General features: G+C 33.8%; 3 protein-coding genes and 1 long non-coding RNA gene across 4 annotated transcripts; 2 read left to right on the plus strand and 2 right to left on the minus strand.

Annotated features, from left to right (window-relative positions):
• Positions 1 to 1,337: 1,337 nt before the first annotated feature.
• LOC122595012 (filament-like plant protein 7) lies at positions 1,338 to 3,627 on the plus strand. The gene is made up of 4 exons (XM_043767292.1): positions 1,338 to 1,420; positions 1,851 to 2,856; positions 3,103 to 3,163; positions 3,271 to 3,627. The coding sequence occupies exons 2-4, from the start codon at positions 2,135 to 2,137 to the stop codon at positions 3,607 to 3,609; spliced, it is 1,122 nt and encodes a 373-aa protein (XP_043623227.1). The 5' UTR covers positions 1,338 to 1,420; positions 1,851 to 2,134; the 3' UTR covers positions 3,610 to 3,627.
• A 7-nt stretch (positions 3,628 to 3,634) lies between these two features.
• On the minus strand, positions 3,635 to 10,235 carry LOC122595011 (wax ester synthase/diacylglycerol acyltransferase 4-like). The gene is made up of 6 exons (XM_043767290.1): positions 9,432 to 10,235; positions 5,207 to 5,279; positions 5,054 to 5,121; positions 4,716 to 4,928; positions 4,498 to 4,635; positions 3,635 to 4,041 (listed from the first exon to the last, which is right to left on the minus strand). The coding sequence occupies exons 1-6, from the start codon at positions 10,194 to 10,196 to the stop codon at positions 3,868 to 3,870; spliced, it is 1,431 nt and encodes a 476-aa protein (XP_043623225.1). The 5' UTR covers positions 10,197 to 10,235; the 3' UTR covers positions 3,635 to 3,867.
• On the plus strand, positions 3,931 to 4,755 carry LOC122595013. Its single transcript, XR_006323178.1, has 3 exons — positions 3,931 to 4,107; positions 4,383 to 4,436; positions 4,532 to 4,755. It is a non-coding gene; the product is annotated as an uncharacterized LOC122595013 (long non-coding RNA).
• A 1,928-nt stretch (positions 10,236 to 12,163) lies between the features above and the next one.
• On the minus strand, positions 12,164 to 14,696 carry LOC122598542 (wax ester synthase/diacylglycerol acyltransferase 11-like). The gene is made up of 6 exons (XM_043771136.1): positions 13,954 to 14,696; positions 13,773 to 13,845; positions 13,614 to 13,678; positions 12,890 to 13,099; positions 12,464 to 12,601; positions 12,164 to 12,361 (listed from the first exon to the last, which is right to left on the minus strand). The coding sequence occupies exons 1-6, from the start codon at positions 14,692 to 14,694 to the stop codon at positions 12,203 to 12,205; spliced, it is 1,386 nt and encodes a 461-aa protein (XP_043627071.1). The 5' UTR covers positions 14,695 to 14,696; the 3' UTR covers positions 12,164 to 12,202.
• Between the last annotated feature and the right edge of the window lie 606 nt (positions 14,697 to 15,302).

A 15,302-nucleotide genomic window follows, 5' to 3' on the forward strand; every position in this document is an offset into this window, starting at 1 on the left:
CATCATATGTATTATTATGTAAGGTTGTATGATAGCACAAGCGAATATTTTAATAACAAAGCTTTTAACTCGAAGGCCGACTCAAGCAGCTTGATACTTTGGGGGGTGTTTGGCTTAGCGCTTTTTTTTTTCTCTTTTTTGTTTATGCTTATGTTTTATAAGTAGCTTTTGGCTTCTTTTCTTTTAAATAAGTTTATAAGCTCTTAATCTAGTGTTTGGATCAGCTCTTGGCTTTTGAAAGGAAAAGGAAATGAAACTCTTGGCTTTTGTTATAACAGCTTTGTTTATGGCCTTCTTAAAAATGGCTGTTATAAACCAAAAAGCGTAAGCTAAAAAAGCTAAAACAAACACTTAAATGGCTTTTGTTGTGGAAAATAAGCCAAAAAAGTCATAAACACCCTAAAATAAGCTAGGCCAAACACCCCCTTAAACCAATACCTAATGGACCGATACTCGAATGGAATCCGTTTCAAATATATTACTAGTCAGTTAATTGGCTTGATTCAATTGCACCCCTTCTTTAGGAAATTTGGCAAAAATGTTTTTTTTTTCCTTAATAGAATCTGCCCTAAAATTTACCACAAATACTATAAATTATCAAAACCGATTATTATTACAATGATATAGTCTTGGTCATCATGTGTAGTTCAGGTATTGTCTACATGTGCAGCTGAGGGCAAAAGTTAAGGTGCATTTATTGCAATGTGATTTCAAATTGAAAAAAAGGTTGAAAATACATTAACTGAGAGAGTTTACTAAATGTGTTTTAGAAGGAATCTCAATACCCTGTATTCATCTTAACTAGTGCTTAGCTAAGCTCTTTAATCTATTAGTAGAAAGCATGGTAATCTTGAAAAAGCTTTCACCACATCAACGTGCTTCAAACTTCCTTTAGCGGCCAATATTAAGTGTTATGATCATAAACGAGTTTTGATCACAAAGTTATGTGCTACCGTTACTTTACAGGAAGTCTAGTGATCCCTGTTACAATTTGTAGTTTGTTCTATAATTATTTCTGTTATATGTGATGACCAGAACAAAAGATGGACCAGAAAACATGGCTTCAAGTGCAAAAATCTTTGGAGAATTCGATTTCTATGGAAAACGACACTGAATTTTCATTAAAAGGAACTGGAGAAGAGGTAGACTGAGAAATTCTTTTACTTAATTTTAATGTATATATACATACACTAATACTTGATTGAAATTAGGCAATATATCTACAATCTTGTCTTCATAACAGGTAATTTCTAGACTATTTGTGCTTATATTATGCAGAAGCTTCCCCATGAAAAAGAAGTAGTTGTAAAGGAAACTATAAGAAACCTCCATGAACATGTAGCTTATCTTCTCTGTGAATGTAATGCAAAAGATAGACTTGTGGCTGAACATGCAAAAGCAGCACAAGACGCCAACACAGGTAATCAACTGTTTTTTACTCCTGCAATCCAATTGTAGAGGTGAAAAAGTGGGCGGGCTTGGATAATGCAGCAAATTAGCCTCTCGTCAAGACGGGTTACTTTCATGTGGAAGTCAAATCGGATGTGGTCAGGTTGGACCAGCTTGCCAAGGCTTAGTTTTTAAATATCTACTGTTGTAGTAAAGTAATTAACGTTTTAAATAACTTGATTTACAGAGAATGATTTTTAATATTGTAACTATCTGAATACGCTTCAAGAAACTTTTGACATGTTTAATCCATGGTACCACTTCAGGCAACTTTTGACCCGTTACTAATATAAAATAACCCACCAAAATAATTTTCTATTCAATTGTATTATGCATCCATAACGTAAGTTTGCACCCCAACTTTAGATAGCTTTTCATTCGGATGTGTTAAATTCTTTTAGGCAGAAAAAGGGCTGAAGTATTACTGGCCACACAGAAGCAAGAACTAGAAGACGTTTTGCAGCAGAAAATAGCTGCAAACGAAACATTAGTTCACTTAAATACCGCGCTACTGAATTGCAGGCAGCAGTTAAGTTCTTTAAAACTAGAACAATGCCAATTGCTAAATCTCAAGAGAACACATAAAAAGCTAGAGACAAAATACTCAGAAGCAAGGAGGAAACTAGCAAATTTGACTCTGGAGAACGCCCGGCTTTCTAAAGTCCTTGTTAAAAAAGAGGTAATAATGAAAAATGTAAGTAATCAAATTTCAGAAGCAAAAGAAGAGTTCAATGAACTCATTTCAAGACTTGATTCCACCGAAAGAGGAAACTATGTTTTGAGATATGAGTATCGTCTTCTTGAGAAGCAACTCAAGATGAGAAGCCGGCATGCTGATGTGGCAAACAGACAACAGCTAGACGCTGAACGTCAGAAGTTGCGCTTGTTAGTGAAAAAGCGGATCCCAGGCCACTCAAAAGCGAAGGCAACCAACCATCCTGAGGCAGTGGAACGAAGAATGAGTTTAATGATAAAGCAGCTTTTTGAAGTGGAAGAAGAAAACAAGATTCTTAAAGAAATTTCAATTAAAAAAGATAATGAAATTCATCGTTTGAAAGTTGAACTTGCTCGAATGAGTTCTAATGAACAAAATTACGGCAACTTGAGTATGGGCAAAAGGAATAATCATGATGAGATGGCGGCAAATCTTTTGGAATCAGACAAGAAAATTGTCTGTCTCAAAACCAAAGTTGAATGCCTCAAAGAATCAAAGAGAACAACTGAAGACCACTTAGAGAATCTGAAATTAATCAACTATGAACTCGACAATCAACTTTCTACTGCCAAACTTAAAATAAAAGAAGCTTTTCAAAAGGTATCATTTCTAGAAATGGAGTTGGAGGATAAGAGTCACCACCGTGAAGATCTAGAGGCAACATGTCTAGAGCTACAACTCCAACTAGCCAGGTATACTTCTGTTTAGAACTGGAAGAAAATGAGGCCAGCTGGGTTGGGCCAAGACGGGTTATATTTATTGTACCAGTGAAACGGCGGTGTCCTGAAACACTTTGTCCAAATCTTTTGTTTTTTTAATTCCTAAAATTACTAGTTTCTGAAATATTGGAGAACTACTCCACGTATTCATTTTCTTTTAGTATTCTAGTATTTCCCGAAATCGAAAATTTGTCTGATTTGGGAGTATGTTCTGCACAGTTTGTCTGGTAAGGATGAGGTAATAGAGGATCTCGAGCAAGAAGGAAAACCACTTGAGAATGTAAGTTCCTTTAACCAATGCATAGTTAGTTGTCCATAGAAATCGGCTTCCATATAAAGTAAGAGTTTACAGATTGCTTACAGACCTTAATACACATGATTTTGTAGGTATTGGAGATGACAGCAAATTTAGACGATAACAACATTTTGAGCCACTCTTTACGTTATCATATGGCAGCAGAGGATGGCATTAACGCAGAGGATCTTATAATATCCCCGACGATAAAAGATATTATAAGCACCACCGACACAATAGAACCATCTGCCCCATATTATGACACTTGCAACACCTTAAACAAAGTAAAAAACATTGTACCTTGGACTTTGCCAATTGTACCAAGTAAGACACGCCGTAAAGGTATTGCGTTGCTAAAGAAGCTTCTGTTTAGAAGGAAGAGGGGAAGAAACAAGAAGAAACTGCTTGCCTTTGCTTTATACAAGATTTAGTGAAAAACGGTGATGGCCTTCGAGGTTAGTCTTGTGAATAATATATTGTATCTGATCACTTAGGATTAATAGTTTAAATGGTATATGTTGGAATATTGTCATGGACCTTAATAGCTTATGCCAATGTCCACATATTTGCCCACATATATTTACTTCAAACTCGTAGCATTTTTAACTGTTGACTTTCTAACATGCGTGGTAGCACCTACAAATCTAGTTTCCTACCTGATATTTAACATCATTCTTATACCCATAACTTTATGGAAGTTTAGATGGTAGATCGCCTCTCAGTTTCAATGCAGCTTCCTTCATTTCAAGAAGTGCATCTTCAAAACATTTTGCTAATTTTTCTGGGTGTGGAATGAGGTCTTTTGCTACAAGAATTTGCATGTCAGCCTTTCCTGCATAACTCACCATGTGCATAGTAATTGCCTGTATCAACACAAGCATCAGGCATATGTTAATTCACTTCTTGTGAAGAGGTGTCAATATGGCAAGGTAAAAGTGTTCGGGTCAGAACTGGGTTATCTTTACTTATCAAAACGAGCCGACCTTGGTGGGTTCTTAGACACTTTATTTAATACTTTTTTATGGTATAAGTTATTAATATCGGTATTATTGAGTTACTTATGACTATAATAATAACAATATTTTTACAATAACTATCTAAAAGTTTATTGAAGGGCCCTAAATTGAATTAGGAGGTTGTATCTATTAAAATAGACTTTCTGCAACTTTCGACCGTTTGACCCATATTTATGGTATCGTTTCAGTTAGCTTTTCTATTCTGCCCATTTGCGATGAAACACAACCCCAATGATCCACTTGTAAGTGACAGGTTAAATTGCCACCTTAAGTCGTGGGTATGTGGAGATCATAGATTCTTACATGTGCTAAGCTTGAAGACGTTGTTCTAATGTAGGTAACTGGGACACCTCCAATTGTGAACTCATCTTTTGGGCCAACCACATTTGATATAGTGAAACTAGTGTTGCAAATGATCCTGTAGTTAAGATAGCTTGCAAACTGAAGACCTAAACTGTTAGCCAGAAAACATAATGCATCTACGAAATATCAATTTATCAAGTTATTTAACTGAGTGATACCTTTGCTCCAAAGCATTTCATAATAATATAGCCGATTTTGTATGATAGAAAAGCCTCTAATGAAAGCTTTTTCCTGTCAATCATCATCTTTGCTCTCTTTAAATACTGCAGTGGATCCGAGCTCTTTTTATGGTAGTAAACTGGTAAGAGCATCATGCCAAATTTGTTTCCCCACCTTGATCTTGATTTTCCCTTCATTAATTCTGTGAGATCCTGATCAGATTACCATTCATGTTATATCCAATTTATGTCAACTTTGGGACATTTTGCTACTACTGTTAAATATAAGTTTGTGTTAAAAATGCGAAGTGAAATAAGTACGCAGAACAGCAAGTAACCTGGAGTCCTGGTGATGGTCTGAGATTAACAATGGCTGCACCAGTGATTCGAAGCCCTTCTTGAAGAGCTACAAGAGACAGGTAAATATTGATTTGAATAAATGTTTATAAGTACTGAAGACACAAGGACTAGATCATAGAGAGTTTATTTACGTTTTGTGGAATTAGTTTCCAAATATCTTGATATCCCGAAGGATATAACACCAAAAAGGACGTCGTTGATCGTCTGCATTATCAAATTTGTATGATGATTAGCAAATTGAACAGGTAAAGAGGATCTTAAAAAAAACTTCCCTGTCTTCTTTTTTCTTATAAAAGCTATTAGTCGCAAATCATAGTTTATATTGTACTCTTGTAATATTACATGATGGATTGATGATTACATAGACAATTTTAGCGACAATTTATTTGTTGTTTAATATAGAACTCAATTGAAATGAGGCACAATTTAGCAACACACCTCTTCTTATACCCCCATAGATAACATTGCTTACGCCACTACAACCAATGGTCACCTCATTAGATGGAAGTCACTACCCGTCGCCAACAAACTCTGTTGGAAGCGAGTTATTTGAGTAAAGGGATTACCCTGGTTAGATTTGTTGGAAGCCGAGTTGTAAGCAACTAAGTCTAAAATGGTGTAATCTTTGATATAACCACCGAGTATCTTTATTTCTTAAGTTCACTTAAACCCACAAACGATTGAGGCGCCCCTTATCCATGGGCGTTGTATCTTTGCCATGCCATTTATTTAGAAGATACATGTATATGTATATTCATGTTGGTGTATGGAATTTAAATAGCTAGTCACAATGAATGTTATGGTTACAATTACCATGGTCAATTCATCTACCTTATAAGTTGTACTTAAAACTTTCTGAAAATGGAGGAAAAAACAGAGGTCATAAATTGGCATGTTGTACAATAAGAGAACAAGATTCTTTACACACACCCTAAATCACATTATGTACAAAGAGCCAAAAAAAGTTGTCATTTTTACTTGTATAAGAAAAACACGGCCCATTGAGTTACATACAACATTAGTCATATGGTTACATTTTCCATAAGTTCAATGTATTGATTTCAACATTTTATACAATTCTTCTGCAATTCATACAACTCTTCAAAGTTTAGTAAATCACAAAGAATATTTTGTTTATTAAAAAACTGGTTGTAGCGAGCCACACCGTTTTAATATATAGTATATGTGTATGTGTATATATATGTTCGTGTATGGAATTTAAATAGCTAGCCATAATGAATGTTACCAAGTAATTGTATGGTCAATTCATTTACCTTATCAGTTGTACTTAAAACTATCCAGAAAAAGGAGGAAAAAACAGAGGCCAAGAATTGGCATGTTGTACAATAAGAGAACAAGATTCTTTACACACACACACACCCTAAGTCACATAATGTTTAAAAAGCGGAACAAAATTGCAATTTTATATTTTTAATTATACAAGGAATCATGGACCATTGAGTTACTTTGAGGCTTGAGCATTAGTATTGGTTAGATCTTTCAAGAGTTCAATATATTGACATATTTGCATTTCAACATTTTATACAATTAATTACTCCGTACTTTAACATATGTAATCCATATATAGAGTATGGGAAGTTGTATCTATATATGAACCGCCAAATCATCTAGATACAACTTCTATGTTGTATGATACCCTTTACTTACCAAAGTTGCATTGGCCAAGCTTATATTCTAGTTTCTTATCCTGTTGCATATAGTACTAGATGTATGAAAGTACATATAATAATAAATGGTTTAAATAAATGCTCATGTTCTTTTGTTCGTTCATATATTTTTTTAAGAGGCTAAGAGCCTCACCTAAACTCTCTTGATTCAATATATGATCTTTTTTAGTACAGTAAGTTTGGTTAATTATAGTTTAGTTAATGATGATTAATTACTCAGCTGAACATATGTCTTATGGACCCGGCCCGGCTATCACAGATGGCTATATTAAAGATCTTTATGGTCCATGTCTAGCTATCAATGGATATCTACTTTAATGATCTTATGTGTTTCAATTCATGATATGCCGAAGTGGGAAATTTTAAATTGAAATTTTACATAATATATACGGAATTTTATAGTTTATGTAGTACAAAATGAGATAGGTATCTGCGCAATGCGGCGGCGGTTGCGACAACGGGTGGTGCTAGTGGCGGTGGTGGTAATGATGTGATTATTAAATCTAAAATTAATTGACGTAAATGGTAGTGTAGTTATTTTATGGTTGAGGGATATATCTTTTGTAAATAACTTTATTAAGAATATTATAGAGATATTAGGTATAAATATTTAAATTAATTAATAAAAGAGATAAATAGTTTGGATAAATATAAGTGTAAAATATTTTAGGGATATATTGGTTAAATTTAGTGTGTGAGTTAGGAATGTGTTGAAAATTAAGGGTATTTTGGGTATTTTAAAGTTAGAAAGTTGAAAATTAGAGAGGATAGTTTGTTAATTAATATAACGAGATGGGTACCCACGCAATGCGGCGGTGGCGGCGGCAACGGGTGGTGCTAGTGGCGGTATCGATGTAGTTATTAATGTAAAAGTAATTAACGTAAATGATAGTGTAGTTATTTTATGGTTAAGAAATGTATCTTTTGTAAATAACTTTATTAAGAATATTATATATTGAGATATTAGGTGAAAATATTTAAATTAATTAATAAAGGAGATTGATAGTTTGGATGAATATGGATGTAAAATATTTTAAAGATATATTGGGTAGATTTAGTGTGTGAGTTAGAAATGTGTTGAATATTAAGGGTATTTTAGGTATTTTAAAGGTAGATAGTTAAAAAGAGAGGATGATATTTTGTTTATTAATATAGTGTAGATATAGATAGATATACATGTAAATTTTCAAAACTTTTTATTGGAAGTTGGTAGATTGGTCCATATTGATTGAGACGGACAAAGACCATTGGTAAAAAAAATGTCACGGGTAAAAGCGCAATTGGTAGACATATTTAAATTTGCTGTGATATGATTGTCCGACACATATAATATGTAAGGATTTCAATCGTATATTGTTTGCATGCATTAATTTGAACATTTGATGTGTGTCTATAATGGTGTATATAGCGCAGTGCAATTTTTTTTCTCAATGAGTTGAAGTGGAAATATGTAATTATGATTTTATGTTTGACATATTTGGAAAGAGGCCGAATGATTAAGCTTTGAGACTTGACTCCGTCATTGGTGTATGTATATGATATACGTACAGTGAAAAATGTATGATTGCTAGGAATATTTTATTGGAATGAACAAATTAAGCAATTAATTTGAAGCAACAATATAATCTGTTACATGTATCGTATTTTGTATTTTAAAGGAAATTATTATTTTCTACAATTAAGAACACGTGTTATATATATATATACCTGAATGGCTGTATTATTATATATTCATAATTAACATGGTTAGTTTTATTAAGAAGCTAGATAATAAGCATTAGTTAGAAAAAACTCAATATTTCTATATTAAGTTAGAGAGCTACTTTGTGTCTTTGTCAATGATTGAGTTTTTTTTTTTTTTTTAAAATGAATTTCGCCAAGCCAAACCCTTATAAAGGGACTTCCTTATATCCTCCTCAAGGTTTGAACTCAAAACCTCATGAATAAAGAGATGGTATTTCAACCATTGAGTTATTGCACAAGGACATGATTGAGTTCTTAGTCTAGCTAGCTAGTAGTCAAAGGAGAAGATGAGAAACTTTGTAAGTTTAGATACAAACTAAGAACATTGATATTATATATCTAAAAAACTAATTTTATACCGTTAAAAACAGCAACTAGAAACTTTAAAGAGTGTTAATTTTCTTAACATGTGACCTATAGACACTTTTAGAAATATCTAATAAATTTAAAAATTTTCATATGAAGCACTAAAATTGTACATATTAGAGATGGAAATTTCGAGTCAATTAATATAAACATATTTAGTTATAATTTAGGCAATATAGCCCGGGCATGAGATCGATAGCATTGCCGAATTTTAATACCACTGATCATTATTGTGATATTAAAGGTATGATCGAACATCTTATATCTAGCTCTCAAATAAAATAATTATGATTTATAGTTGTATGTAATACTAAAAGTAGATAGAATAACGAAGAAATGGCAAAAAGTATCAAATGATGTTTTAGTCAAATTTGATACAAACCACATGTTTGAATATTACTTAGTGCCTCAAAACTTTGACCAATAATGTGTAGGGAGATAGTTTTATGGTCACATTGTTTAAGCATAAACTGGATATTTTAATCAAGTTTCATTATATCAAGTTTCCAAGTTCAATTAAACGACATAATAATGACCGAAAAGATAGTAAAACTTTTACCGTGTTCACGACGGCATTTTTAACCATTTTCATGTCGTCAAGGCTAAACTTAGCCGTGACGAGCTTCCTCGGCCACAGCTCGACCCCTGCTCCTCCTCTAATGTCCGTCTCCTTGTCTCGAACCCACAAAGTCCTCAAACAAAACTCGAACATATAAATCAATGTAAACCACATCATTTTCAACAACTTTAAAAATCTACTTGCAAGATGTTCTCTTCTATGATCATTTCTCGAAGATGATACCAAAGGCTCAACAACCGGCATCTTATCTCCATCACTAACTTTTCTACACATAGTTAGCATCAACGAAAAGAGCGAAACACCATCACCAAGTGCGTGATGCAGACGCATCACGACGCACTTGTGTGATGCTAAAATATGTACCTCCCAAAGAGGCTTGTCATAGCTCAATGGAGATGAAACAGTCAGGTCAGCGATATAATCATTGACCGCTGTTTCATCATCGTCTTTATTGTCGTCCCTGTCCTTATCGTTATTATTGTTGATAGGGTCAGGGACGAAAATGATGTGACGGTCAACATCTAGTTCGATTTTTTGCCAATATTCACGGCCTTTTTTGTCTTTGACTAAAAGGCTTGTAAATCTAGGGTGTTTGATGACAAGAGAATTTAAGATGACTGATCGTGTGAGTTCGGGCCCAACCGGGTGGTCGAGACCAAGAACACAGTTTATGATTTGTTCGGTCGAAGGTTGTACGAACAGCCGGCCAGCCGGTGTTAGTGGTTCGTTAGATTCTACACCCATTATTAAAGAGAAAGAGAGAGAGACAGATATATATAATGAGTTGGGACTTACATATATTATGTATTGGTTCTGAAATTCTGACTTTTAAATACGATGTGAAGAGTTTTTGTCATGTCACTTTACAAGCAATAAAGAAAACAAAATAAGTATACGGAAAATCGGGTTAAAGTTTGAGAAAATGACTTCATATACAAATTTTGACGTCATTTAAAAATAAGTTCATATACAGTATAATTATTGGTAAAAGTATCGGTTTACATCAAATTTAAAATATCAGTGGTTTTGGTTGATATCAATTTTCGTTTTATGTTTAAGGATTAAAGTATTGAATAGATAACATATGTAATAAAGTGATATATTTCACTAAAATTAGTAATGATAAGGATGTTCGATAGACCGTTCATTGTATGAATTTAATCTAGTATTTTTCTATGTTAGGATATCTTAAGAGATAAGCTCGTTTAAATAAGAGATAATGACAACTAACCATAAGTTCTAATTGTACAATTTTTATATCAAATTGTATAATTAGTTAGTGATGTATACAGTAGTATATGAATCAAAACTTGTGATAAGTTTTCTTATATATCTTACAAATGGTTTCATTTTTAATAATACATAATCTGGTTTTGTTGTATCGTACTCGCAAGAGGATACAGATCTATATGGTTGCTTACTTGCTTGTTGTTATATGGATATTTCTTGCTTTCCTGTTTCGGACGAAAGTTTGGGCCACTAGAAATGGGCCATCTAGTCATAGATCGTGGACTAATGGTTTACGTATCAAATTATCATGATTTATGGACGAAAAATGAATTAGTCATTTAGTTGCATTAAGGGGTTAGTTGACATACTTGTGAAGTTGTGACGAAGGGCAAATAAATTACTCGTAGTTGTTTAGTGAAATCGATAAGAAAGTTGGAGACTTGGTCCACTTGGAGTGTTTTTTTTAGAAAGGTATTCTATTCACTACAACCAATAATCCAAAATTTTCAAAAACCTCCAATTAATCCACCCCATACTTATGGGGAAGTAAAGTATCAAACGTGACTGGTACGTATGTTCGAGTTTCTAAATATCCCTAATTTTTAATGAGAATCAAGATTAATTTCTTTTGGTCCTGATAATTTGCTGTTTTAAAAATAAATGGTTGTTTTCTTTTAAATACAAGCTGCTTTGCTTAATCTGAACATACGATCTTGGTCACCAATCTTTTAATTTGTGATATCTTTGTCTTTAAATTTGAAGCTTGGAGTAAAGAGTTAAGTTAATCGATGAGAGTATATGAGGTGTCGCCTTTGTCGATTTAGATCGATTATTCATTGATATTTACTTGATTTTAAGGATGCTTATCAGGTGTTCGAAAAAATGTCATAGTGAAGTATTTGGTTTGTTTCCGGCCTCCTTATTTGGGTTTTAGATATGGATTTTTTTTATACCCTTTTTTTTTATTTTGTAGGCTTTGGACATGAATTAAAAGTTTCGAGGTCTGATTTCTTATAGAGTTATAGACATTAACTTTTTTTATACGGGTTTGTGTTCTTTGGCAATTTTTTCTTTCCGTTATTTTAGTTGATTATCTTTATCATTTTCCCCCGTATAACTAGTATATCAATAAACAATCATGGTTGACCGGTTTGCAGTAGTTGCTGCAACCGAAATTTACTAAAAATACTACGAGTATAGTACAATATATTACACACATTGGAACAAATATATCATGGATAAACAAAATTAATTAAGGTACATCAAAAATATATTTAACTTTTTGAAAAAAGTAAGTATTCATCACCCCTTACGCAAAACGAATTCTTTACATGTCTTTAAATAGCTGGCTATCAAAATGATGCCAATATAACTAGTTAACTACAGACCATACCAAATCAACTGAAGAAACTTAAGAGATATGCATAAACAAAGTAAAAAACTTAGAACCAGATTTAGTTTTTGATTTATTATATATCTGATCGATCAGCTTATTTCTTGCCCAGTGTACTGATAACATTTTACTTTCCTTCGATCTTACTTGTAGCGGCTTCTTTCATCTCAAGCAATGCATCTTCCAAACATTTAGCTAAAACTTCAGGGTCAGGTATAAGATCTTTGGCAACTAGAATCTGCATATAGGCTGTTCCTGCATAGCTCACCATTTGCATTGTAATCGCCTGTTAAGAAATTAAAGAAATTATTGAATTAAGTTTTATTAGAATCATTTTTCCTGAACAGTAGTAACTTGTAAGGATAACTTTAAGTTCTAAGAAAGGTACGTGTGGTAAACTTGATTGAGTCGCTCTCATGTTGTCTATCGGATGACCTGCAAAAGTTATTTTCTCTTTTGGACCGACCATGTTTGAGATTGAAAACGTCGTGTTACAGAGTATCCTGTAATTCAACATGCTTGCATACTGAAAAATAAAATATCCAATTGTTAGAAAATAAAGCAAGAAAAGGGGATAAAAAGAAGAAGAAGAAGAAATTAGTGACTTGTGCACTAGTTATATATGTCAATCAATTTGGAACCCATTTTACATATAAGCAAGTTCATTTGCAGTGTATATCTTACTCTCTAGCTGGTATAAAAATATGTCAAATGTGTATTAGAATGTCCTATACATAGTGTCGACGACTGATCAATTTGTGCCAGCTTGATCCCGAAACACCTTATTATGTAAACACTAAAAGATCGAAATCACCTTTGCACCCAAGATGGTCATCACCAAGTGGCCAAAGTTGTAGGAAAAAAAGCTCTCCAGGGAGGACTTTTTTTGGTCAATCATGGTCTTTGCCCTCCTCAAATACTCCAATGGATCCGACCCACTTTTGTGGTAGTATGTGGGTAACACCAACATACCAAATTTGTTTCCCCATCCTGTTGATCTATCTTCCATCAACTCTTCCAAATCCTGTTAAAACAAATAAGTTTCACTTAATTAGGTGACTTTGGCAATTCTGTTATCTATGTAGTACGAGTAATTGATTTGTTTTGCTTTCACTTTATATGTCACGCAAGTCAAAAAATGTGCAGAAGAAACTTACTTAAAACGAAAACCAACTCTTACACAAATCCACATATTCAGTATATGTATCGAGTATGTCAAAAAAGTCCCATAACTTCTAAATATGTATATTAAAAGTGGAAGTTTTATTTTATCCGTATAAATATACCTTGCCATCAAGGTACCTGTTACTTTGTTACCATATATATACAGTAAGTTGTCATGGGATCGACATTTGTAGACATCACCGATTTATTAAAAAAATACTCCAAGAGGTTAAAATAGTGCAATAAAAGTTTTATATGCACAATATGTACACGAAGTAGTAGAAGTTGGTGAGAAACATATATATATTAGCAAAGCTTGAGTAGATGTACTTAATTAATTAATCTTCCTTTATGATGAATCAGAAAATATTAACCTGGAATCTTTGAGGTCGCAGATTGACCATGGCCACTCCAGTCATCCGCAAACCTTCACGTAACGCTAAAACAGAAGGGGCCGGGTATAGATCGATTATTAGTTGACAACATCTTTTTTCAGCTTGTTCAGGAGAAAATAGTCAAAGATATATACTTACATTTAGATGGTCGAGTGTCTAGATATTTTGATAACCCGCACGAAACTACACCAAATAGAACATCATTTATGGTCTGCGTGAAACAGAACGTTATATTGACATTGTTTTGAGAAATAAAGAAACAATATATATAACATCTTTAACAAATTTATAAATAAGTTGTAATGAAAGGCGTATGTACTGTTTTAGGGATGGAATTCTTTATAGTTTTCATGTCTTCGATCAAAAATCTTGATGTGACCAACTTCCTTGGCCAAAGCTCCACCCCAGCTCCACCACTCACCACCGTCATTTCATCCCGAACCCACAAAGCTCTGGCTATAAAGTCACACACAAACACCATTGTGAACCATACCACCTTCAACAACCTCCACAACTTCTTTCCAATGGATTCCTTCCCATGGTTACCTCTAGGATCAACAACCGATGTCATGGAAGGCATCTTCTCAGGATCGTCAGCTTTACGACACATTGCCAAAAAATAAGACAACATTGACACCCCATCACCAAGTGCATGATGAGCACGAATGATTGCAAATTTGTGGGAAGTTAACAGATGAACTTCCCACAATGGCTTGTCTGTCCCCAGTGGGGACGACACAGTCAGATCAGCCATATAGATGTTGACAGCATCTTCGTCGTCTTTGGCTCCTTCAATGGAGTCATGACAGACGATGACATGACGATCAACGTCGATCTCTGTCTTTCTCCAATATTCATGGCCATCTTTGTCCACCACCAAAAGGCTTGATATTCGTGGATGTTTTGCTAGCATCGAGTCAGCGATAACGGCTTTAATGTCATCGACTCGGAGTGGTTCGTGAGTGCCTAAGCAGCCAAGGACAACAATGTTGGTCTCTGGCTGGATAAACAACCGGCCGGCCGGAGTCAATGGCTCGTCGTCTAGCTCACGGCTCATCATGATTCTAGTAGCTAGCAGGTTTGCTTTTATTTGTTTGTTTCAACGTTTGTATGGATTATAGTGTTTTTAAGAGGGATTCATGTTAATAACTATAACCACCAACCCATTTATTTGTATTAATTATAGTCATCTCCTAATTCAACACACAAAGTTGTATAGTAACAGTTTTTTTTTCAACATTTGGACATTCATTTTCACATTTATATATCTCTTCCATGACCCATTAGTTAATGAATGTGTACTGTGAAAGGAATATCATCGTAGGGACTAGGGAGGTGTCAACTGTCAACCGGTAGATCGATAGATTAATTTGGAATAGTTTAGTGAGTTTAAACACATGCACTGTATTTTTTGAACAAAAAAGGTTCAAAGAGCCAGCCCAATATGTCTATTTTCTGTTTTCCTTATATCGGTGTCACGAATCTTACAAGAAAAGAGGTTCAAGTAGCATGCTAGCTAGCTTTATCACAACTCTCAAATAGAATATATGTACGTATAGGAAAAGAAAAGATAAAAGCTAACTCAAATAATTTGAAAAACTGTACTGATTAATCCTACATCCCTAATCATTTACTTTGATTGTTTAGGGCAACTCTTTCTAATTCGAA

Source organism: Erigeron canadensis, chromosome 4, assembly GCF_010389155.1.
Source record: "Erigeron canadensis isolate Cc75 chromosome 4, C_canadensis_v1, whole genome shotgun sequence".
NCBI lineage: Eukaryota > Viridiplantae > Streptophyta > Magnoliopsida > Asterales > Asteraceae > Erigeron > Erigeron canadensis.